The 27,969-nt window shown below is 35.8% G+C and overlaps 1 protein-coding gene across 1 annotated transcript in view; it reads right to left on the bottom strand.

Moving 5' to 3' along the window:
- Window positions 1-1,846: 1,846 nt before the first annotated feature.
- Window positions 1,847-27,969, bottom strand: part of LOC117319274 (proline-rich protein 2-like) — a 70,747-nt gene continuing 44,624 nt past the window's right edge. Inside the window, exon 2 of the mRNA XM_033874137.1 lies at window positions 1,847-2,371. Coding sequence (XP_033730028.1) covers window positions 1,847-2,371 — 525 coding nt within the window. The remainder of the gene's footprint in view (window positions 2,372-27,969) is intronic.

The following is a 27,969-nucleotide window of genomic DNA, read 5'->3' as shown; positions in this document are numbered from 1 at the left end:
TAAACTGCAAACCAAACTCAATCTAATCCACAAAGCTACAAATATGTCCGTCATGTGATTGTTACGTCTCGATAAAGCTATCTGTGATGTTTCGAATTAGTTTCTTTCAATCAAATGAGTGGGATAAGCCGCGAGCTTAGCCAATTTACGACTTACCATGGGATTTAGTTGGTTAACGTATATACAATGTCTTTGGGAGATACGTAACCATCTCGAGCGGTCGGGGCAATGATATGGTTTAGCTGTTTGCGTCGCGTCTGGAAGTCTGTAGAAAGGGAGTACATTTGTTTGATTGATTCATGAGGATCCGGCCGAGGCAAGGATTAGGCAGAAAAGCCACGTAAATGAAACGACACAAACAGTAATTAGCTTTTTAATAGATTTCTTGCCGGAAACCTTTATTTTATGTGTATCGTAATCTCATGGATATGAATTGTATCAAATCTCGTGAATTATTGAAATGTTGACTAGGAAATATTGTCTAGCGAACTGCATTACAAGGAGTTTCCTATGACAAAATCCTGATCACAATATTGGAACGTAATTATTTTGGCTGTCACCATCTGGGGAAATTCCGTCCCGGCAGGATCAGCCTTCTAAGAGTAGTCTGACAAATGGACCCTATCCGCCGATGTGATACGATGAAAATCAATGTGAACTTAAAACAATAACATGTTGGTGCTCGCCTCTCGGGTCGAGAGACATACACACGAAAAATCCTCTTTGACAGCCAAATAGAATAGCAAATTTTAGATGTTGAGAGATAAAAGCTTCCACATTAATTCTGGATAAACCCGTCGTGTTTTCGTTCCCCAAGCCGATTGCGTCCTCAAGGGAGTCTGGCATTAGTTTCTTCTGTTTTAGCTTTAAACCTCTTTCATAGTATTCTTAGGGGAGGCGTGCAGTCCGCTCTTGACAGGGCATGTTTGTATGTTAGTTGAGAAGTCTTTTTACGAAGACTCCTTATTTATGTACTTTTGTATAGGTGGAATTTCTAAAATCTTTCTCTGTGACGTCATTAACGTTTCTGTGACAACCTGGTGACGTTTCAAATAATGCCATGCTTCGCCCCTGACGTGTTGGCGACGCCGTGGCTGTTCGCGCCGCGTTCACGTGGACTGTACCAGGGAATACCCGGATGTAAGGTTAGACCACCGGAACCAATTCTCTGTCAGGATTTAGGAAATCTTTTCTTCCACAAAGGAAAATATACAATAAGATTAGAAGTGGTCATTTGATTTCTGTCAACCATTCTACATAACACAATCATGGATATATCCACTAATTGATTAATTTATCGGAGTTAACAAAACACCGTGTTGACAAATATCTGACGATATAACTCAAATGAAAAAACATAGAAACAAATAAATAAGTGTGATTAGTATATGTTTGTATATTTATATAAGATTAAATTATCATTGTTTCACATTGCGTATGTGTTAAATAATGGTGAGATTCTATTTGTACTCTTATTAAAATGTATAGTTATCTATTTATTTACTTATTTATCTTAAGCATGGCTCTTTGGATAGAGTGGTTGAATTGACTCTCATCTCCCAAAAATAAATAAATGAATAAATAAACAAAATTAGTCACATAACTGACACAAATACCCCAAGACTAAATTCTTTATACTGAAATCGGATTAGCTGGATATGTCAACGCTGACAGCAGAGACACGAAGGGGATGAGGGATGATGATGATAGATTTATAGCGTTGGGGGTTGGGGAGAAGAAGGGAAGGAGGGAGGGGCGGGAGGGGGGGGGGGGGGGGGGGGGGAGAGGTTAGTAGAGTTAATACGTTAACATTAGTCTCTTCGTGGTCATCTCAATAACAAACAAACTACAATAATAAGATATGATACTCAGTGTCTATGTCATTCGAAAAGAACAATAAGGAAAATGGGAAAATGCACGACGAGACAGTGGTTTCGCAGGTGGTCCGCAGGTGGTCCGCAGGTGGTCCCTCAGGTGGTCCCTTAGGTGGTCCTTTAGGTGGTCCCTCAGGTGGTCCCTCAGGTGGTCCCTCAGGTGGTCTCTCAGGTGGTCCCTCAGGTGGTCCCTTAGGTGGTCCCTTAGGTGGTCCCTTAGGTGGTCCCTCAGGTGGTCCCTTAGGTGGTCCTTTAGGTGGTCCCTCAGGTGGTCCCTCAGGTGGTCCCTCAGGTTGTCCCTTAGGTGGTCCCTTAGGTGGTCCCTCAGGTGGTCCCTCAGGTGGTCCCTTAGGTGGTCCCTTAGGTGGTCCCTTAGGTGGTCCCTCAGGTGGTCCCTTAGGTGGTCCCTCAGGTGGTCCCTTAGGTGGTCCCTCAGGTGGTCCCTTAGGTGGTCCCTCAGGTGGTCCTTTAGGTGGTCCCTTAGGTGGTCCATCTGGCTGATTTGACCAGTTATAGACAAAAGATCGCTAAGGTAGGTTTGACTGTAGTTATATACAGGTGGTTCCTAAGGCAGGTTAGACTGTAGTTATAGACTGGTGGTGTCTAAGGCAGGTTAGACTGTAGTTATAGACAGGTGGTGTCTAAGGCAGGTTTGACTGTTGTTATAGACAGGTGGTCTCTAAGACAGGTTTGACTGTATAATTATAGACAGGTGGTCTCTAAGACAGGTTTGACAGTCGTTATAGATAGGTGGTCTCTAAAGCAGGTTTGACTGTCGTAGTTAAAGACAGGTGGTATCTAAGGCAGGTTTTACTGTAGTTATAGACAGGTGGTCTCTAAGGCAGATTTTACTGTAGTTATAGACTGGTGGTCTCTAAGGCAGGTTTGACTGTAGTTATAAACTGGTGGTCTCTAAGGCAGGTTTGACTGTAGTTATAGACAGGTGGTCTCTAAGACAGGATAGACTATAGTTAAAGGCAGGTGGTCTCTAAGGCAGGTTTGACTAGGTTTTACTGTAGTTATAGACAGGTGGTCTCTAAGGCAGGTTTTACTGTAGTTATAAACTGGTGGTCTCTAAGACAGGTTTGACAGTAGTTATAGACAGCTGGTCTCTAAGGCAGGTTTGATTGAAGTGACAGACAGGGGGTCTCTAAGGCAGGTTTTACTGTAGTTATAGACAGGTGGTCTCTAAGGCAGGTTTGACTGTAGTTATAGACTGGTGGTCTCTAAGGCAGGTTTGACTGTAGTTATAGACAGGTGGTCTCTAAGGCAGGTTTGACTAGGTTTTACTGTAGTTATAGACAGGTGGTCTCTAATGCAGGTTTGAGAGTGGTTATAGACAGGTTCTCTCTAAGGCAGGGTTGACTTTAGTTACAGACAGGTGGTCTTTAAGGCTGGTTTGACTGTAGTTATAGACTGGTGGTCTCTAGGACAGGTTTAACCGCAGTTATAGACTGGTGGTCTCTAAGACAGGATAGACTATAATTATAGACAGACGATCTCTAAGGCAGGTTTGACTGTAGTTATAGACAGGTGGTCTCTAAGGCAGGTTTGACTAGGTTTGACTGTGGTTATAGACAGGTGGTCTCTAAGGCAGGTTTGATTGTAGTTATAGGCAGATGGTCTCTAAGGCAGGTTTGACTGTAGTTATAGACAGGTGGTCTCTAAGGCAGGTTTGACTGTCGTAATAGACAGATGATCTCTAAGGCAGGTTTGACTGTAGTTATAGACAGGTGGTCTCTAAGGCAGGTTTGACTATGTTTTACTGTAGTTATAGATAGGTGGTCTCTAAGACAGGTTTGACTGTCGTAATAGACAGATGATTTCTAAGGCAGGTTTGACTGTAATTATAGACAGGTGGTCTCTAAGGCAGGTTTGACCAAGTTTGACTGTTGTTATAGACAGATGGTCTCTAAAGCCTTAAGCAGGTTTGACTGTCGTAATACACAAATTGTCTCTAAGACAGGTTAGGCAATAGCTATAGACAGGTGGTATCTAAGGCAGGTTTGACTTTAGTTACAGACAGGTGGTCTCTAAGGCAGGTTTGACTGTGGTTATAGACAGGTGGTCTCTAAGACAGGATTGACTGGTTATAGACGTGTGTTCTCTAAGGCAGGTTTGACTGTAGTCATAGACATGTGGTCTCTAAGACAGGTTTGACTGTCGTTATAGGCAGATGGTCTCTAAGGCAGGTTTGACAGTAGTTACAGACAGGTGGTCTCTAATACAGGTTTGACTGTCGTTATAGGCAGATGGTCTCTAAGGCAGGTTTGATTGTCGTTATAGACAGGTGGACTCTAAGGCAGGTTTGACTGTAGTCATAGACAGGGGGTCTCTAAGACAGGTTTGACTGTCGTTATAGGCAGATGGTCTCTAAGACAGGTTTGACTGTAGTTATAGACAGGTGGTCTCTAAGACAGGTTTGACTGTAGTTATAGACAGGTGGTCTCTAAGACAGGTTTGACTGTAGCTATAGACAGGTGGTCTCTAAGACAGGTTTGACTGTAGTTATAGACGGGTGGTCTCTAAGGCAGGTTTGACTGTAATTATAGACAGGTGGTCTCTAAGGCAGATTTGACTGTCGTTATAGACAGGTGGTCTCGTTGACAAGTTTGATTTTAGTTATAGACATGTGGTCTCTAAGACAGGTTTGACTGTACTTATAGACAGGTGGTCTCTAAGACAGGCTTGACTGTACATATAGACGGGTGGTCACTAAGACAGGTTTGACTGTAGTTATAGACAGGTGGTCTCTAAGGCAAGTTTGACTGTACTTATAGACGGGTGGTCACTAAGACAGGTTTGACTGTACATATAGACGGGTGGTCACTAAGACAGGTTTGACTGTAGTTATAGACAGGTGGTCTCTAAGGCAAGTTTGACTGTACTTATAGACGGGTGGTCACTAAGACAGGTTTGACTGTAGTTATAGACAGGTGGTCTCTAAGACAGGTTTGACTGTAGTTATAGACAGGTGGTCTCTAAAACAGGTTTGACTATAGTTATAGACAGATGGTCTCTAAGGCAGGTTTTACGGTTGTTATAGACAGGTGGTCTCTAAGACAGGTTTGACTGTAGTTATAGACAGGTGGTCTCTAAGACAGGTTTGACTGCAGTTATAGACAGGCGGTCTCTAAGGCAGGGTTGACTGCCGTTATAGACCGATTGTCTCTACGACAGTTTTGACTGTCGTTATAGGCAGATGGTCTCTAAGGCAGGTTTTACTGTTGTTATAGACAGGCGGTCTCTAAGACAGGTTTTACTGTAATTATAGACAGGCGGTCTCTAAGGCAGGTTTTACTGTAGTTATAGACAGGTGGTCTCTAAGACAGGTTTTACTGTAATTATAGACAGGCGGTCTCTAAGACAGGTTTTACTGTAATTATAGACAGGCGGTCTCTAAGACAGGTTTTACTGTAATTATAGACAGGCGGTCTCTAAGACAGGTTTTACTGTATTTATAGAGGGGTTAATGTCTCTAAGGTGGATTTTATCATAGCTACCAACATGCCGAAAAAAACAATCGTAGATTTTACAAAAACATGACAATCAAATATCTAAATTCGCAAGCTAGATAAATGACCAGACCAAAAGCTAACAATTAAGACTCTATAAAAAATTATGGGTCAATGTTTTTTCCACATACTTACCCTTTTTCGTAGATGTGTTTTAATTGCACTTAAATGTCTTTATTTAGTCTTGCTGAAAGTGACATCAGTCCATTGTGAAATTGACAACAGGCCCTTGTAGCGTGGTCACGTGGGAAACTTGTGAGAGTGCCACCATGTTTGCCTGGCGCTCACATGAGACGGTACGGAGTTTCTACTCGGGACGATTTGTGCAGTTTGACATATACGTATATTGTCTTTACTTTCCAATAAATCTCTTCATGCCATAAATTGTATATGTATTGCAAGCTTGAATCCAATGTTAAGCTGATATCAGTGTCGTTTTTTCAAATAAAACTACACAAATGTGTGAAACATTCTTCAGAAAGAAAAGTAAGCAAAATGCATCCATCATAATTATATTATATTCATTATATATGTTATAACGATACGTGAACATTAATGAAATTAAATTTGTTTGAATTTTGAATGCATTTTCTTTGCAAATTAAGCTAGTACTTTTTTTTTTTATTTGTAACATAACGATTGGTTATTTCGTTTTAATACATACTGGTTTTATTGAACAAAGATTTGGGGAACAAAAAAACACCACTATGGACCTCCGCTCATAATAAAATAAAATGAAGTCCGTTGAATTAGGTGTTACTAAATAAACATATCGGTCTCGAGTGCCGGTGGCCAATTATCCGGTTTCATTTTATTTAAAAATGGATGGAAATATTGACTTTATACAAGCTTGAAAGCAGGAAAGTGTGTCGCTTTAATATCACCTGTTAAATGTCTTTATACTTTCAATTCAAAGTAACAAAATAACCATCACCTGCAGTCCTTTATAGAATTTCCAAGCGCGGCATGTAAACATTCATTTATGAGATTTAATAGTGAGGTCCGGATAATCTGTCACCGTCATTGTTTCTAGCTTTTATTTGATACCTTGCGTTTCTGGCCCTAATAGACACCTACTACCCAATTCCGGATATGGCAAGATTTCTGCCTAAAAGGCGAAATGGCTATCTTTGGTAGCAATTCAAATGAAGGAGTTGTATCAATATTTGTTGCTAACAATTCATCAATTGATACTTTTAACAAAAGGGGGTTTATGTCCGCTCGTATCCTAACACTGTTTGAAGGACTTGGTGAAAACATGACCATTAGTTTTGAATTGGACAATGTTTCCGCCGTTCTCGAAATTCCGTGTTGATTCAGTAACCAAACATACAATATCTGTTTGATATAATTAGACCATGTATAGTGGATGATAATAGCGTCATTTGAATCCAGGGAAAATATAAATCAGCGATCCAATAGTTTTGAAGTTGCTGAAAAAAAGCTGCATCAACTTAATAACACAGAATAATATACCTAAAGAAATTATATTTTTTATAATAAATTAAAGAAATAACCACAAAATTGAACGGATTTGAGTTATGATAATCGCCAAACTGATCAAAGGAATTCAATAGTAAATTTATCGTTTATTTGAACCTTTAAGAAGTTGTAAAAAGCTAACAATGCTTTAACATCAAGGAGCACATGATAGTAGTTTTTAATGAACTCCGTGATTAACATGGGTTACCTCCCCTTAGATCGGCTGATGAGAATTTTATCTTACTAGTATGATAAAATTGATTTGACCAACCGGGTAGTCATTGAACGCTATCTCTGTCTGAAAATTTCCCCGGTGGGGAGCCGATATAGATTCACCCCCTCAGGTGTTTCATTGTTTCTATAAAATTGAATTAGTAGAATTGTTTAAAGACATGTGATTATAAGGTAACACGCAAATCAAGTTAAAGATCCGTGGGGATTTTTGGAAGTTGTTTCGTTTTTTGTTCATGTAAACGTTCTAGAAGAAAACACATTGGTGTATTAATGTGGGTATAGTCAAATGTATTTCATAACTGTCATAGCAATTTACGCGACATTTGCGGTGAAGAAAATAGGACTGTTTCTTATGTAGAATTGTGACTTCAAAGTCCTGATCTGCTTCCTTATGAAGATAATATTACACTTTGAGTTGAACTTATTTACATAATATTACCGCGAGTGCTATTCTTGCTCCAATCTTGGTCACCATGTAAATTTTGTGGTAAGCCTTATTTCACATCGTCGTTGCGACGCTTGACATTTAGCAGAAAAAAAACCGTTACGAATCCCTAGGAATCAATCGCACAAATGAATACGACCTGTCGTAGTGTCTGATAGTATTTTTCAGACATGCCTTGTTTTCGAAGGTTTGTTGTGTTTTGTTTAAAAAAAATCACAGCTGACAAATTTTGGTAATTAATTCGGCATAAAAGACGTTCTCTGTCAATACCCACTGTTATCTTGAAAAGACTGTGTGTTAGAAAGAAAGGCTGAAAAGTTTGATAGTCTTGTGAAAAATAAATAGCGTTAAGTCTTAAAACAGTGAGTGTTACAATTTTCTAGCAAAACGTTGAAATTTAGCTTTGCAATATGTCTCCAAAATCATATCTATTTCATAATAAGAACAAAATAGCTAATGTTTTTGATCTCAGAATTTCCGGAAGAACTTTTTGATGTATGTAATAACTTTGTACGATTTGTCTTTAGTAGCTATCGTTTGGGATCACTCTAAAGTAGCCCAACATGTTAATGGCGCTTAGCGCAGTCCTCAAGGACATTTGTAACACATACATGCACAGTTTTGTATGTCGGTCCTTAACGAATAAAGTGATCCCCAACGCAATTAGGGTCAGCCATTATCATTACGAGGAATCGTAATCTAACAAATTTTAGTTCATTACCACCGCTAATTGGTGATTATTTCGCACATTATCTCGTCCCAAAACCAAAATCATCTTCTCGTGTTACATGAATGCTTTCAACGAAATAAATTACTGAAAAGTTTACAAACTTTAGAATTTAACGCTCGTAAATTTTCGTGTTAAAAAAAAATAGGGAAAAAAAACTATTCTCTTCGACACGGAAGATTTTTTATTGGTTTTGTGAAGAACTTGTTTATTTCCCTTAGTTTTGTTCAATCACCACAAGGCTATCTATTCCATCGTGTATACGGGCGTCCGCCAAGGTTGTCCGTCTAGGCCTCATGGGGTTAAAGTATTGTAAGCTTAATTCATACAGTTATGTTTATTTTTCAAATAACATCTTAGATAAGTACTAATCACTTTTTGATTTTATAACACGTGTGTTGTAGTCACTACTTCTTACTTTTGTTTACTGGAATACATACATCCTCATATTAGTTTGAAAAATTCATTTACTGCAAATATAGGCTATTTTGTTGTTTCCAAATCAAGCATATATTTTCCTATGTTTAAACTTTGTTGTCCCTTTACGTAACGAAATACTGACGGTTAAAGCGATTTTATCAGGGCCCTGAATCAATTAAACCGTCTCTAATCTGCGCAATTGTCGACATGTTGTCTTGTAATTGAAAATTCTTAGACGGTGTCCGAGTTTTGGGTACCCTGTGATCATAGCCGACCCAAAGGGTTGGGATTCTGTTGTTTTGTCACATGCTCCAGAAAGATACTATTGAAAAGAGTTCAACCAAAACTGTCATCGGATATGACAACAAAAAAAATCTCAGCTTTTTTTTTATCTCCGAATAAAGTGATGGGGAATTAATTTCTGTTGTCTTTGTTTGGGACGATTAATTGATTATTTACGGTATTTGTAATTAAATGAAAAATACTGTTTATGTTTACTTCAAAGATGTAAATAATGAATATCTAAGGGTTGTGTTTCTGATGCCCGTGTATCTTATTGAGATTGGAATGAAAGATTTCAATTAAGGTTTCAAAAGAGAGCTACTAAAATACAATACTTATACATGTGTGTACAATCATTAGCTAAAATACAAAATAAAAACTTGATGAGATCTTTTGAAATGAGATTGTACAAAAATGACGTATAATTCAAAATGGATGTTGAAAATTATGTATGTCAATATGGGAAAGTACTTGTACGGATACTTCCGAAGACTCTGCTAAGGAAGGGGACATTTCTCTCTCGCTCAAACAATAGAGTGTTAGACTAGTTTTGAGTTCCGGGATCAAATGACGTCTGTTAAGATATGAAAATCTTCAAAAAAAAAAAAACATTCTGACCATATATGGGCATTTTTCTTTCTTTCTTTCTTTCTTTTTCTTTCTTTCTTTTCTTGTCAAAATAGGCCAGAATACAACTGCATATTTATGAGAATAATTCGTTTAAAAATATCTATGATTTGTACGCTTTCAATTATTATTTTGAAGCAATAATAAAAAAAAAAGCCCACACGAGTTTCATACATATCAATAACAATCTGATTTTCATTTCACAAGTGTATCTGTGCCTTCCTCGGATAGCTTCAGTTCCTATATAGTGAACGTAGGTTTTCTCCGTGAAAAACAATCGCATATCGCTTTATTTCAAATAGATTTGTCTTTTTTATGGTAGATAGGGACAATTTCACGGTACACATACTTGGGGAGAAAATGTTCTACTTTTTTACAGACGCAATCCCACTTGAATTCATCTCATTTACATATACGGGATTCCAAAGGTTGGTGGATTTTTATTCCATTTAAATCAAATCAATTTTCTATTTTGCTGGAATCTCGTCAAACTGCACAAAGCATTAGGATTCTATCATGGATTTAAAAAACCCGGTTTTTCTATTTTATTATAGATTTTGTAGCACCGTGGTTTCGATTTTTTAAGTTGAATGTTTAAAAAAACATGAGAGTTCTTAATACTAAAGATTGTTTTTCGAATTCCATGCTATCGATTATCTATTGTGAACACAGACAAAGGAAATGACCGCAGTACAATTCAAATTAATAACTCCCTGTTGGAAAGACAAGCATGCGTACCTATGCTCACATGAAAATCCAATTTGTTTTTCATTTAGTATACTTGATGTATCTGTCACGTGTCTAAGTAAAATAACGGTTTGGAATCTAAAGTTAAGGGTGTATGCTACCTTACTTTGATATGCATTATTTTCCTAGAGGGTTTAACAACATCTTCAATTTGTTTGTGTCATTATGCATGTATTATTTTATTTTATTTAACAACGAATGCGAAACATGTTATATCAATTTATATTAATCACGCTTGTTGGCCCGAATAGGAGCGTGCCAGGGGTTTTACTATGGGAGGAAGCCACAGCACCGGGGAAAACTAACAAGGTCGAGCATATGACCCGATACCTTTTCACGTCCGGTCGGTGAGTCGAACCCAAGCCGCCAAGCTACAGGTGAATGGTGAATATGTTACAACTGCGCCATTCGACTTCCCTATCACGGCATTGAATCTCCTACAAGTTCCGCTAAAAGAAACTTTTTGTTTGTACACAATTTGTCTGGTCCTCTGCACCTGAATACGTTTTTCGCTTTGTCTTTATTTCATTATTTCTGTCACCTACACTGGTAAAATTCCTTGAAATCATAGTTCCTTGTGTACAAGAACACACATATTCTTCCTCTGTATACGTAGTTATGGCCCCTTGCTCGCCAAGCTTCACGATTTTCAAGCTTTGCATATAAGTGTTTTTTGTGACGATAAAATGCTGCTTGAAATTGGGTCATGCTACAAAAAATATAAAGAGTTACCGCCCTTGTTTTATTTAAATTAGGCTTTTGTTTGATGTGATGATTTATCGGTTGATTGTAATATTTTTTGGTTGTTTTGTTGTTATTGTGACTTCTTTATTATTCATTATTTATTTCTTTATTTGCTTTTTATATTTTTTAGCGAAAATAATTGTAATATCTACAAGGGGAGTAACTCATGTTTGGTAGTGTACATCCTTAAGTACACGAACACCCACATCTATCCCCTTCCTTTCACACACTTTTGAACGGTATATTAATGCCATATTATGAAGTTCGTTTAAACATTGATCAGATTCATTTTATGATAAATTATGATAAAAGAAATTTAATAATGATTCACAAGACGTTCACAAGTATGATAGATTATGATGAAACCAATCCAATATGGCTAGTATTAATATTCATTAGGCACTATTATAAAATAATATGATTATACAAAAAAGGTATGTGTGTTATATTGAGTGCAGTTTGTTATTCGGCGGCATAAATGTAGAGATACAGTATTTATTTTTTCCGTTTTATTCATACTTGAAAATGGTATTCATGCACATATTTATGTAAATGCAACCCCCCCCCCCCCCCCCCCTTTTTTTTAACTAACCTATTTCACATCACATGAATATTCATTAAACACAGGTGTGAACGGTTTACCTATTATGTTTTTGTCAATTTAATCAGAACAAGTTATTTGATTTCAAGACTTTTAAGATATCAAACACTATGTGATGCTAATCTGACATGTAGTTAAAATGATATTCTTTGAAGAAGGCACTTTTTTTTTTTTTGTTAAAGGCATATTTTGATATTTCGACACCCTATTCATTATCAATAAAATGCCAGCGAATCTAATTTTAAAGGTGAATATGATTATCAAAGTGGATTTCTTCGTTTGATCAATTTAAACTTAAATAAGCACAAGCATTGTCAAAATCATAACGATGAACACAATGAGTAACCAGGTAAGAAAAGCATCAGAAATATATTCGGTTTCTTCTCTAATATTTGCATTATTCTCATATCACCGTTTTGAAATGATTATACAATTCAAATCAATGAAATGATATGTTAATTTATGAGCATGTTTCACAAAAGGCATAAAGAACGCATATTCAAAATCCAAGGGTTTCACCTTCGATATGTAATGTTTACTACATCTTATTTTGACTGCACGTTGTAAAATGTCTAGAATATCAAAATTACCAATAAAATTGGAGTTATAATTCGTGTCTTTAGGATATGGCTGATTATAGCGACCCTAGGAAAGGGTAAACCTTTTATTAGTACTCAGCTAGGCAATTCTTTACAATGACTTAGGGAGTGGAGGTCAGTCTCGATAATTGTATGCAAGATCTTGAATAGATGCTTGTAAAAAGAAAAAATGCGGTTTCTTACATAAAAACCTAGTTTTTTAGGTGTGGCTTATCTTTCATCTTCAAAGTACATATACATTTGTATCACCCCTAGCGATTAGAATGTTGCTATTTTTAAACAATCATATAGCTAACCGGGAGGCTTCGAAATGGCGATGGCATATTCCAAGGGTGCAAGCTTAATGTATGCACATAGGAAGGAAAGTGTAATGTACGAATTTCAAAAATAAACGGAAAATGGACAAATGTAAGTGGATATTATTGTTCCACAATTGTGAAATCAGAAAGAAAAAGTTACCATTTTACATTTTACTCCATCATCTTTAAGGGGAGTATATTTCAATTTCAATTTCAACACATTTTATTGTCATTTAATTCGACAAATGGATCTGACATCAGGCATAGCCTATTTAAGTCATCTCCATATAAACATATATACAGGTAACAATTTTTTAATCTCGAATATAACAGAAGTAGTATACATAATTTTATATATATTAACAGGAACATATATATGAATATATATATTAATTTACGTAGTTGATACATACAATTGCCAAATCACAAATTAACAGTAGATTAGAGTATAATTTAGATAATGAAGTATATATCACTCCAGGTAGAATTTTTTTGGTGTGTATAAATTGAGTCAAATTATATGAATTTAGGTATTGTCTGTACACCATATTTGTTGATGGAATTTTCATACATTACTTCCTTGGGCTGCAGGTCCTATAAAGTAAGGGGAGTATATTTGTAGTAGATAGTAGCTACCTCACTAAATAGCGTACGGTAGACCGGTCGCATGGCATCTAGAGCAAAAAGGGTACGATGTCTTGTCCATGGACACAACAACAACAGCGCAAACCGGTCCGTTTTTTCAGCTTTCCGATCGTTGAATCACACACCGCAGATTTTCACCTGATGTTACTTCGCCCACCTCTCTATCTAACTAAACTTAGAAGCCGAACTAAAATAAAGTCTAAAGTCTGTCTGCTTGCTATAGATCCGTCACGGTTGGGCATTTACATCATGTAGGTCTAGCATCTTACACCCTTTTCATGTGTTAAAATAAAATCTCTATTTTAAATTTTAAGTTTAACGCCACTAATTAGCTTGATTTTCAGCAATTTATAAAAAAAAAAAAAAATGTTTATCTGAGATATTGATTTTGTAAAATAAAGATAATTAAAAAAAAAAAAATATATAAAAAAAAAAAAAAATGCAGAATTAATTGTATTTCTAGTAACATTCCCGTATTTCATTTCTGTTTGTACAATTTAAAACGGTGTCTGTTTTTTCTCAAATCTGTACAATGCAGTTATTGGAGTTCAATTGCTCCTTTTCCCGTGCCCGTGTCTCCCTGTATTGAGTAACTCGAGGAGCCCACACCTGTTCATGCAATAATGAACATCCCTTCTTTTGTGAAAGAAACAGAAATAAAATCAATTTCTTTTCAGAGTGTGTCATACTGCGGACACACAAGTAAGCAGAATAGATTTCCTTGTGCAATATCAATAGAAACAGTATTTTAAATATCACCTATGACACTTTCTGAACATGTACTGTAGTTCTGTATAATCGGTACATAATCGTGCCAACGGTTATCTGAATAGCAAATCGTGAGTTTTCGGTGTTTACGGGCTTAATATAAATCACATTCTATTAGTAAATACACCATACATATTGAGCTTCAGTAAATTAAAATATGCTCTCTCTCGAGCTAATATTTAAGCAGTTAATTGACCGCTGACACATTCCAAAGATTTTTAATTTCAAAGACTAGATATACATACAATCCAAATTTAGAATGATGTCAGTTTTTATCAATTGTTTAATTGTTTTCCAATTAAATCGAAGAAAAAGAACGTGCCGTTAAAAAATACTTGAAAAATTCAATATAACCAGTTCGTCATTATACCGGAGATGAAATAGACATCACTATATGAAATAGACATCGGGGTGATATTGACAGCTACCATTCAGCGGGATGATACAAGGCATTGTTTTCTTATCCGCTATCTTGTGTGGTACGCCGCACCAAGACGTTGCCAAGTAGTCATAAGTTTAAAATGTAAATATTTCTGACAGCGAAATCAAATATTTGAAGTATATGACGTCTGAATAGATTTAGTAAATCTCGAGTTTTCAATGTTTGTCAGATTTATTAATTGCTCAGAATTGTCTATTTATGCGTTCGTTTTAACACTCCAGAAGGGATTTAATTCAATTAAAGACAGTACTTTCAGCGTTTAAGACCATCGAGGAGCGATGTGGTCGGGTTAAAGTTTGTTCGCTGATCGTGCCATAATCATATCCCTTACAGGTATTTGTTAATCAAAAAGGTCACACACAAACCTCATTCGACCCCAATCTATTGAAAAAGGGTCATTTAACACATAATAACCAGCGCTATAAAAAATGACATGTGTATTCAAAGATGTTGGAATGAAACCGAAAGGCCCCCAACCCCTCCAAGTCGTAAGCTTGAAATTAGAATTTAAAAAAACCCATAAATTATAAAAATAATAAAACCTAATTAGAAAAAAGTTATACAATGTTATACACCCAGGTGCCGGTTATTCAAAATGAATTTTACAATATATTAAAAATAATGTAATAACTTTATTTCTTAAATTATTTGATGATATGATCATGTAATATTTCTATTGGGTAGAAGCTGCATGTAATTATTACTAAGTCTGGCCGAAGATACATTTTTGAGTGGACAAAATATTGCACCTTGCTGTCAAAATATTACCTGGCAGATTTGCTAATTGCTGTTTCAAGTGCCCTTCAGGTTGCATTATGACGATTACAGGTACTCCCTTACAACTGTTAAAAGAAGTGGGTTCCCTCCCATGTTTTCCTTAAAAATTATGTTGACTATTTATCAAACGCTTCACATATATGTGACATGTCTTATTACTAAGTACATGTATATAATTAATGGTTCAGTTATTAGAGTGCTAATATCGAAAATGAGAAAATACAATTATGAGCTATCCCGTTATGATTGTAGTGTCCCCGTTTCTCGGCCATCTACCATATATCTTCCGCTTTGGCTTTCTCTCACTAACCTTCTAGATTCACTAAACATTCAAGGGTTTTGCGCTTGATATCCATATATTAAAATACCTTTGCCTTTGGGATTAATCATAGCAAAACTGATTCCGTCATTTTATTATCTTAACGTTTTCATACTTAAGCCAGATTTTACCTAGATTTGTAAGGTGGGTGTCGTCGATGAAACAGCTGGTTTGGTTTATTTTGCTAAACGTCCTATTAACAGATAGGGGCATTTAAGGACGTGTCAGGTTTTGGAGATGGAGGAAAGCCGGAGTACCCGGAGAAAAACTACCGACCTACGGTCAGTACCTGGCAACTGCCCCACTTGGGTTTCGAACTTGCTACCCAGAGGTGGAGGGCTAGTGATAAAGTGTCGGGACACCTTAACCACTCGGCCACCGCGACCCCTTAACACGATGAAACAGAAAACGGATTCTATCTATCTATCTGGCTGTCTGTTTATTTATTGATTTAATTGTTTATTTTTTACAAAAGAGATCACATACATGTCTGACTCTATGTTTAGAATTATATATTTTTACCCTGTGAACAGCCAGGGTCATTTTGAAGCGGAGTATCATTGTAGTAGATGGTGGCTACCTCACTGAACAACATACGAGAGACCTGTCGCTTGACATCCAGAACAACTAGAATAAAATACCTTGCACAAAAACACATTAATTTGTATTTTTTTACAAAGAGATCGCATCCATGTATGGCTCTGTTGTGGTTTAATACTAGTGAACTCATACGAAAAGTGGTCCGTATGCAGTCTTCGATTTTTTTATATGACATACAATGTAAACTTAAGGCGTAAAGTTTTGGTTTGTGTAGAACCCTTGGATTTCGAACGTAGAAATTATATGCATGCATCGCTTGTAACTTAGATTGCAAATCGTCGTCAGAGAACAAATAAGCATTGTTTTTTTTTAATTGTTTTTTTTTTTTTTCTTTTTTTTCTTTTTTTTTGTTATGACTTTATTCGATTTTGAGGTTTAATCAGGTAAAATAGGGTTTATTCTTTATTTAAGAAAAAGAAAATCATTGTATTTCTGTTTCTGGAATAATCGTGGAGCAATAGAAACACCCTGACTCTTTCCATTTCTAAATACAAATAAACGTCATTTTTTAATAATTCGTTGGCTAATAAACAGCTAATTTCCTTTTTTAAATGCAGACACTACAAATTCAGTTTTAAAAGCGTTAAGCTGTACAGACTTTAAATCCTGTTGAACGTAATCGTTTTTATCAACCTTACCTGGTATGAGTAAATATTTACAGGGAAGTTTGACACTCGGTATAACGTTTTCAAAATTTGATCTGTTTGAATTAATCATAGATGTGTTACTATTTTAAACATTCGATATGGCTTCCATAGCTAACCATGATCCATCGTCTAAGATATCTTAATTTTAGAATTTGTTTAAAAGATAACATATGATTTTTGTATTTAACTATTTGAATAATAGGCTATATTGCCTTTGTACGTTTGGTCGGTTAGCTTTACACATGAACAGTTCTCCAATTTTGAAATATTTAAACGAATCACTCGAGATAGTATCTGCTTAGGTATTTATTAAAAATATTAAATATGACTAACAAAGCCTAGAATCGGATACCATAACGTTAAGATTTAAAAAAAATATTTTTTTTTTACATTTAAACATATGTATTATTGACCAAGTGGCTCTGCTCTGCAAGTTATTGTATTTTATGATAAAAGAATATTTTTATTTCCTCGACCGCAAATAGGACAATCTCCCGCGATATTTTAAATATTAAGGACTCTCTTTCTTCTTATCTTCCAATAATTGAGTTATCAGAATTTTATATAAATTAAGATCTTATCAGAATGTATATAATTTTATCGGAAGTGTGAAAATGCTTTTTTTATTCTTTTTTCCCCCTTTCATACAACAGTTGTAGGATTTTGCCATCAGATTTAGATAGAGATCTTTTATATTAAACATCTACATTTGCAGAAAAGGAAATGTAATTTAGATAAGAGGTTTCCTCGGTGCGTTTTACGATATCAATCAGAATGGATGATAATCATATTCAAATTAAATTTAAATTAGCCAGACTTATGAGGCGTTGTTTGTGAAATATATCATTTTTCTTCGACATCTGACTAATTGAGACGCTCCATTTCCGACTATTTTTCAATCTTTGTTCAGAAGTTTGCTGGTATTCCCAATGTGGTTTAACGACTTTAAATGGAATTTAAGTAAAAAACAAATATCATTTACTTAATTAAGCGGGTAGAGAAAAAACGACATCCGGACAATTTGCAGTTTTTTTTTTTTATTAGTTTATACAGTTTTAACGAGACCGTAAATTAAAAAGTAATATGCACCAGAAGTTATAAATGTGTTTTATGGCGAGGTCAGTGCGTCATACCTGGATGACCATGCTTGTTAACTAGCTGTAACTGTCAAAATCTTTGTTATATGCACGTGTTAGGGCCACTAGCCGTTGCTAGTATGGATTTTATTTAGTTTCCTTGCATAGTACCGAAACTTTCTAAAGTGAATTTCTGATCACTTTTCTCCATATACCGGCCAGTTGTTAATTATCAATGCCCTCCGGCCAATATCGGACGCTGGAACGAAACCTGTAAAATTAATGTATTTAATTACATGTCTTTAGCGTACTGCTTCCGTAGCCCGAGGCTTACTCCGTATCCCAGGCATAAAAGAATTACAAAAAATGTGAAGACGATCGAATCGTAGCTAACAATGCGGGAGCAAAAACGTCACCCTGATGACATGATATTAGAGAATACATGTACTGTTCGAAGAAACGATAGGTTTGGATACGTTTAACTCTCACTAATTTGAGTTCGGGTAAATCGAAATTTCTTTATTCCGGATTTCGTTGATCCGGAAATTCGCCTTCCGAACAATAAAGGAGAAAATTTAGAATCGTGAATCAGTGTTTGATACATGCACAAAACAACTTCTAAAAAAAAAGAAAAAAAAAATATAGAACATTTGTGACAGTAATATAACTTTGTCAAAGTAACTATATCATAAACGATGATACAAAGGCGGGTTTATATATAGCCTCAGACACTGATAGTTCTCTAGAGGAAGGTTTATATATAGCCTCAGACACTGATAGTTCTCTAGAGGAGGGTTTATATATAGCCTCAGACACTGATAGTTCTCTAGAGGAAGGTTTATATATAGGTTCTCTAGAGGAAGGTTTATATATAGCCTCAGACACGGATATTTCTCTAGAGGAGGGTTTATATATAGCCTCAGACACTGATAGTTCTCTAGAGGAGGGTTTATATATAGGTTCTCTAGAGGAAGGTTTATATATAGCCTCAGACACTGATAGTTCTCTAGAGGAAGGGTTATACATAGCCTCAGACACAGATAGTTCTCTAGAGGAAGGTTTATATATAGCGTCAGACACGGATAGTTCTCTAGAGGAGGGTTTATATATAGCCTCAGACACGGATAGTTCTCTAGAGGAAGGTTTATATATAGCCTCAGTCACTGATAGTTCTCTAGAGGAAGATTTATATATAGTAACAGACACTGATAGTTCTGTAGAGGAAGATTTATATATAGTAACAGACACTGATAGTTCTGTAGAGGAAGGTTTATATATAGCGTCAGACACTGATAGTTCTCTAGAGGAAGGTTTATATATAGCGTCAGACACTGATAGTTCTCTAGAGGATGGTTTATATATAGCCTCAGACACCGATAGTTCTCTAGAGGAGGATTTATATATAGTAACAGACACTGATAGTTCTGTAGAGGAAGGTTTATATATAGACTCAGACACTGATAGTTCTCTAGAGGAAGGTTTATATATAGCGTCAGACACCGATAGTTCTCTAGAGGAAGGTTTATATATAGCCTCAGACACGGATAGTTCTCTAGAGGAGGGTTTATATATAGTAACAGACACTGATAGTTCTCTAGAGGAAGGTTTATATATAGCGTCAGACACCGATAATTCTCTAGAGGAAGGTTTATATATAGCCTCAGACACCGATAGTTCTCTAGAGGAGGGTTTATATATAGCGTCAGACACTGATAGTTCTCTAGAGGAGGGTTTATATATAGCTTCAGACATTAATAGTTCTCTAGAGGAGGGTTTATATATAGTAACAGACACTGATAGTTCTCTAGAGGAAGGTTTATATATAGCCTCAGACACTGATAGTTCTCTAGAGGAAGGTTTATATATAGCCTCAGACACTGATAGTTCTCTAGAGGAAGGTTTATATATAGCCTCAGACACTGATAGTTCTCTAGAGGAAGGTTTATATATAGCCTCAGACACTGATAGTTCTCTAGAGGAAGGTTTATATATAGCCTCAGACATTGATAGTTCTCTAGAGGAGGGTTTATATATAGCCTCAGACACTGATAGTTCTCTAGAGGAGGGTTTATATATAGTAACAGACACTGATAGTTCTCTAGAGGAAGGTTTATATATAGTAACAGACACTGATAGTTCTCTAGAGGAGGGTTTATATATAGCGTCAGTCACTGATAGTTCTCTAGAGGAAGGTTTATATAGCGTGAGATACTGATAGTTCTCTAGAGGAAGGTTTATATATAGCCTCAAACACTGATAGTTCTCTAGAGGAAGGTTTATATAGCGTCAGGCACGGATAGTTCTCTAGAGGAAGGTTTATATATAGCCTCAGACACTGATAGTTCTCTAGAGGAAGGTTTATATATAGTAACAGACACTGATAGTTCTCTAGAGGAAGGTTTATATATAGCCTCAGACACTGATAGTTCTCTAGAGGAGGGTTTATATATAGCCTCAGACACGGATACTTCTCTTGAGGAAGGTTTATATATAGTAACATACACTGATAGTTCTCTAGAGGAGGGTTTTATATAGCCTCAGACACTGATAGTTCTCTAGAGGAAGGTTTATATATAGCCTCAGACACGGATAGTTCTCTAGAGGAGGGTTTATATATAGCGTCAGACACGGATAGTTCTCTAGAGGAGGGTTTATATATAGCCTCAGTCACTGATAGTTCTCTAGAGGAAGGTTTATATATAGCCTCAGTCACTGATAGTTCTCTAGAGGAGGGTTTATATATAGACTCAGACACTGATAGTTCTCTAGAGGAAGGTTTATATATAGCGTCAGACACTGATAGTTCTCTAGAGGAAGGTTTATATATAGCCTCAGACACTGATAGTTCTCTAGAGGAGGGTTTATATATAGACTCAGACACTGATAGTTCTCTAGAGGAGGGTTTATATATAGCCTCAGATACTGATAGTTCTCTAGAGGAAGGTTTATATATAGACTCAGACACTGATAGTTCTCTAGAGGAGGGTTTATATATAGCCTCAGATACTGATAGTTCTCTAGAGGAAGGTTTATATATAGACTCAGACACTGATAGTTCTCTAGAGGAGGGTTTATATATAGCCTCAGATACTGATAGTTCTCTAGAGGAGGGTTTATATATAGCCTCAAATACTGATAGTTCTCTAGAGGAAGGTTTATATATAGCCTCAGACACTGATAGTTCTCTAGAGGAGGGTTTATATATAGCCTCAGACACTGATAGTTCTCTAGAGGAGGGTTTATATATAGCCTCAAATACTGATAGTTCTCTAGAGGAAGGTTTATATATAGCCTCAGACACTGATAGTTCTCTAGAGGAAGGTTTATATATAGCCTCAGACACTGATAGTTCTCTAGAGGAGGGTTTATATATAGCGTCAGACACCGATAGTTCTCTAGAGGAAGGTTTATATATAGCCTCAGACACTGATAGTTCTCTAGAGGAGGGTTTATATGTAGCCTCAGACACTGATAGTTCTCTAGAGGAGGGTTTATATATACCCTCAGACACGGATAGTTCTCTAGAGGAAGGTTTATATATAGCCTCAGACACTGATAGTTCTCTAGAGGAAGGTTTATATATAGCCTCAGACATTGATAGTTCTCTAGAGGAGGGTTTATATATAGCCTCAGACACTGATAGTTCTCTAGAGGAGGGTTTATATATAGTAACAGACACTGATAGTTCTCTAGAGGAAGGTTTATATATAGTAACAGACACTGATAGTTCTCTAGAGGAGGGTTTATATATAGCGTCAGTCACTGATAGTTCTCTAGAGGAAGGTTTATATAGCGTCAGATACTGATAGTTCTCTAGAGGAAGGTTTATATATAGCCTCAAACACTGATAGTTCTCTAGAGGAAGGTTTATATAGCGTCAGGCACGGATAGTTCTCTAGAGGAAGGTTTATATAGCGTCAGATACTGATAGTTCTCTAGAGGAAGGTTTATATATAGTAACAGACACTGATAGTTCTCTAGAGGAGGGTTTATATATAGCGTCAGTCACTGATAGTTCTCTAGAGGAAGGTTTATATAGCGTCAGATACTGATAGTTCTCTAGAGGAAGGTTTATATACAGCATCAGACATTGATAGTTCTCTAGAGGAAGGTTTATATATAGCCTCAGACACTGATAGTTCTCTAGAGGAGGGTTTATATATAGTAACAGACACTGATAGTTCTCTAGAGGAGGGTTTATATATAGCCTCAGACACTGATAGATATTTGTTGAATCTTGTATCAGTTTTTATTAATGTCGGGCTGCTATATTTAAAGTTTTAAAGTGACGAAATTGTCGTTCTTTTGTATCCAATATATACTGTACAGGTACATACGCGTTAAATATTTCGTTCAAAATCTCAAAGACTAAAAATCAAATTAAGAAAATATCTGACTAAAATTAATTTTCAAGATCTCTAACTAAAAATTGATATTTAAAATATCTGAATGAAATGATAATTTGAATTATTTCACTAAAATTAAATTTCAGTATTTGTGTGTCAATCACCTTGATCTTTAAACATTACAAAAGCGAGTTCCTCCAACTCACTCCAAACCTGATGACATTGTTTTATTTCACTGAAGCATTGCGCAACTGAACTGACACTTATGACATGGGGTTGCCAAGGACAGGTTTAGCGGGTAATGTTGGTATACGTGTGTGTTGGTTACCTCAGTCTGTTCTGTCCCATATACGATAGAGTCACATAAACTATATACACGTGACACGGCTACAAACTGTCAGTCCGCGTATTCCAATAATGACTCAGATTTATGAAATAAAAACTAAAATAAGGATCTCTAAGATTCTCTCCTATAATTGTAATGATAGTAACACTGGCCTATAGGAACATAATATTTTTTTGTATCTGTATTTTATTTTTTTAATTCGGAATAATGAAAATCACTTACATTTCGTGTGACGTTAATTTGATGAACTCATGTTTGATAATTTGCTCAAAAAGTAAGAAATTTATTCAAAATTTTGATTTCAGATCATAGTGATTTGTTTAAGTTTAACGTGAAAAGAACTGTAACCTGCTTGACAAAAAAAAAAATAAACAAACAAATAAATGTCCCATAGGCCGTTATCAATAAATTTCGACGAAACTATCAATTTAAAACGATAAAACAGAAAGCATGCCGCTTTTAATAATGGCCTTCTCAATCCTCCATAGCGTTCGTCCTAAGCTTCATGTATATAGATGTCATCCTTCAAAGTTTAACTAATAGTTGCGGTGAAAGGAATGAACCCTGCCTCACACCGCAGTACGCATATAAAAGCATTAACGACAAATATATCACACGGGGAATTTAATGATTAATTAATTTTGTCGATTATATCCTGTCGATTTGGCGAACCACAGGATTGTTAAGACTAAATTGTGGGTCATCATGATTTCTAGTTTACATTTTGATTTATTAACGTAAATTACAAATCTGGTTTCAAGAGTCATCCCCGCCCATTCTGTCTAAGTGAAAAGGTGGGAGGCATCGCTAACAGAAGATAATAATTAGATCCCGCTACAAGCGGACAATCACAAGCGCTTGACCTACCCTGATGCATCCTGTTAATCGGGTGCTTTAAATTTGCAGCTTGGATTTTGCAATGTGTTTGTGTTATACTGTGTGAAATACGGCGATGTAACGTGATCGCGCGCTCGTTTCTATTTATGTCACGGTTCAATGGATTTGTACCCCGTATTAATGGTTAAATCTCCTTCAGATTTGCTTTTGATGTAACGATAGCGTCCATTGGCCACTAATTGATCATAGCCTTTGCTTGATCGTTCAATCCATCGGTGCTTATGACCGTAAATTGTCTAAATTTTGAGGCTTGTTATCCTTTGGCTGTACCAAATAGACGGAGCGTTACAACATACATAATCCCCCAATACTTTGACTGCAAGGAGAGCTGATAATAAGGTCCGAACGTACTGTGTTTGGCACAATTTATACACTATCGATTTCCACAAAACTACCCTAAAATTGGCCCCTTTAAAGCCTCTTTATCCTTCCTGAATACTTGAAATGAACTTCGAATGAAAAGAAACAATGGAAATTCAATCCACCATTAGCATAGTTTTAAGTCTCATTATATGAGTTTCATTTTACGCGTGTTACTAATAAATTTGAGGTTTTCACGATCGTGTATCAATTTGTAATTTTGTAAATAATTGCTGTTACAATTACTTTTGCTATAATTTGTTTTTGTTACAGTGCTTGTGTTTTCATCAAACGTTTTTCAGATACTTTCACTTGTGTCTTTGTTAGAAAAAATACACACTTACAGACGCCAGAACACCAGATGATAATTTTTTAATGTTTACCATATTCATATGAATCATGTCCCTTTCTCAACGAATGTCAGCTCTCCTAAAAGATTGTATAGAAGATACATAACATAGCGACACGGTACAAAAATGAGACTTGGATACAGTATAGCCTAAATTAAATACAATTGCAGTACAATTGCAGGACATATGCAGCTGGTTCGCATTTTTCGAACTCGTCAGTGATGTAAGAGACATCATATTGCTGTTTCGCACTTCTAGGACTCGTTTGTAATGTTAGGGACACCATACAGCTGTTTCGCACTTCTAGGACTCGTTTGTAATGTTAGGGACATCATACAGCTGGTTCGCCCTTCTAGGACTCGTCAGTGATGTTAGGGACATCATACAGCTGGTTCGCACTTCTAGGACTCGTCAGTGATGTTAGGGACATCACAAAGCTGGTTCGCACTTCTAGGACTCGTCAGTAATGTTAGGGACATCATACAGCTGGTTCGCACTTCTAGGACTCGTCAGTGATGTTAGGGACATCATACAGCTGTTTCGCACTTCTAGGACTCGTCAGTGATGTTAGGGACATCATACAGCTGGTTCGCACTTCTAGAGCTCGTCAGTGATGTTAGGGATATCACACAGCTGTTTCGTCCTTCTAGGACTCGTCAGTGATGTTAAGGACATCACACAGCTGTTTCGCCCTTCTAGGAATCGTCAGTGATGAAAGGGCCTAAAAATGGTCATACGAAGGATTAATCTCGACACAGATCAGACAAAATATCAAAATCTGGAGTTGCAAAAGACCCATAATATTCAATACCGGATCTCAAAAAGAATCGTAAAAATAATATGTTATACTTTTAAAAATACATATAATCCTTCTTCACGTAGCTAAAAGTGCATTTAAAGTTCAAATGATAATTTCTAGATGTAATGTTTTTGAAGTTTAAATATCTTATAAACATTTTCAATTTTATTGCATTTGTTGCGCTTTTTTATCTGAGTGTTAAATTTATAGGAACCTAACTAAATCAATTCATCTATGCAATGTATTGGAATGACTTCAGTGAGAAAAGATTGTTATATCAAAATCCATATACATGAAATTGGTTGATATAAGTGTCTGTGACACTTGTTCCTATTTCCATTATCTTCTTGTTTATTGTATATATTGAAAATACTTGAAATGAAATAAAAGAAAGTTAAACTATATACAAGAAAATTGAAAGCGTGTGAGTCACGCATATTTAGTCACCCGTACAAATTTTAGTCAATGCAACAGAGGAATTTGGAAAGGAATTTTAAAAATTTAGACATCCAAATTCAGTTTAGCACGAAAATAATTAGCTGGGAAACGTTCTGTTACACTTTAATTATAAAGGCTGGGTCAACGCCTATGGAGATTTAACATAAGCGCCGGCACCTACTTAAATTTCTATCATTTTTCACCATATGTAGATACAAGAAAATAAACCGTAATCGCACAAATGATTAATCATTATATCAACCGATATTCGTAGTGGACCTCCTTGCATAACTCCAATTTGATTAAAGATGTACCTTAACAAAATGGTAAATAGTTTATATGTATCACTACGCTTACTTCATGAATGACAATATGCCATATTTGGTCAAATAAAGTAAATTTATAAACTGTTATAATTTATTTTCATAATTTACATTAGACTGTGAAGATTATTTACCTTCACTCAACTTGGTGTTATGCAAGGAGGTCCACTACGACTATCAGTAATAATAATGACTTATCATTTGTGTGATTATGGTTCATTTTCATGCATCATCAAATGGTGAAAAATAAAAGAAATTGAAGTGGGACGAAATGTTGAACCCACCTATATATGTTTCCCCCAATATGTTATTTATTACGACATTTATCAAATCACAAGTATTATTTTTGTTAAGAGTAGGAGCAAAGAACAACAACTTTTTAGAGCTTCCAAATTATACATCAATATTTTGTTTTGGACAAAATTTAAACAGATAATTAACATATTTCGCCGTTCGTCCTTGCATAATTTAATATTTAACGAGACCTGTCACATTTATCATAAGTGTGTGTTATACCTGCGCATCTCGTATTGAAATTAAACAATAAAAGGGCATTCATTTCAAATCTTAACCATTCAGGTGAAAAAATTGTAGACAATCATTATGTCATATTTTACTAATAATTTAAACATTTCCATGTAAATCATTTGCATAATTGCAAACGTATCTGCTATTCAATCAAAAACGACCTTATTAGCAATTTTCTGTTTTTTATCCATAACATGTAACAATGACCCGTATTGTGTATATAGAGTTAATTATAGTATTCAACACAAGGCAAGTACAAATCACAGAACTTCAGTCTGCTTTCAAGCAAATATCATATTTCGGCTTATTATAGTACCGATTTAACTGAAAATACCTAAAACTGTTTATAATCTTGCTAATATGAAGACAAGATATATCAATATAATTTAATCAAGCTGAAATAATTATCCATATTAGCGCAAATGAGGGCGGACTTTTTTCAAATCTGTTATTAAACGTACAATTTTGCGTGTCATATCTATTTTGAAATCAAGTCAATAATAATAAAGAGATGCGTGTGTATGTGTAGTTTGCTAACGTAATGGCGTCCAAACAACAAACACTAGATAATGAAATAAAAAAACTAAATAAAAACAACTCAAGCATCACGTTACATAGATACCATATGTTGCCAGCAGTTGTGCTTATAATAAAACATGTTAATGATAATAATAATGGAAAAAGAACGAAAAACAACAACAACAAAAAACCCCCAAAAAAACAAACAAACAAACAAACAAACAAAAACAAATAAAAAAAACAAGCAAATTAATGAAAAATAACAGCGAATTGCTCTCTCTTCTGAACGTCACATACGATTTATAGACAAACATATGTCATGTTGGAATGGGGTAGCCCATATTTTTTTTTCTTTTTTTTTTCATTTCTACATTTCTACATAGCCATATGTTAGATGTGGTTGCAGAAGATTAAAATATATAGCCACTTGTAGTAGTCCCTCGTATTAAGACATGTTCTTTTTTTCAACTACCGTTAAGTCCAATTAGTGTTTAGAGTAAGCATTGTCTCAAAAATTCCGGTTGGTACATTACATGTTTTCGCTGAAGGGCCTGTGAGATACTATACATGTGCTTTCTACTGCTAAAGCATAGCAGACTACAAGTGACTGATTCCCTTCGTGACCTGCGTTAAAGGTACACAGAAACGACCAGAATTGATCTACTGTCGCAACTAGGAATGTCCTTACTCTACCGTAATATTCATTCCTTAACCAATTGTTTTCCTTTTTATGGTGGCGATCCCGACGTTTGATATCATCTGATACTGGTGTAATGTTTGTATTGCTTCTTTCATTATAATGATAGTGATGATGTTTATGATCAACATCATCATCATCATCATCACCACCGCCGCCGCCGCCGTCGTCGTCATTGTCGTCGTCAACAACAACAACATCAGCAAAGAAGAAGTCTTTTCTTTTCAACATGACTTTGGAACCAACTACAAAGGAAAGAGAGTAGGCTATCCCACAGGCGTCTGGTGCTTCTGGTTGATATTAATAGAAAACAATATTAGCCCCATCTCCTGCTGTACCAACGTTGATATAGTAGGAGTAGGGAATGATATTTGTTTTCTATTACCAACCAGAAGCAAACGCTTGTGATTAACCCTTTATCTTTTCCGTTATAAACGGGCCTTAAACTGGTGGTTACATATAACACATTTAAACTCACATATTTTGGTGTTTTTAC

Source organism: Pecten maximus, chromosome 1 (assembly GCF_902652985.1).
Source record: "Pecten maximus chromosome 1, xPecMax1.1, whole genome shotgun sequence".
In the NCBI taxonomy this organism is placed as follows: Eukaryota; Metazoa; Mollusca; class Bivalvia; order Pectinida; family Pectinidae; genus Pecten; species Pecten maximus.
This window is presented reverse-complemented; position numbering and strand designations above follow the sequence as displayed.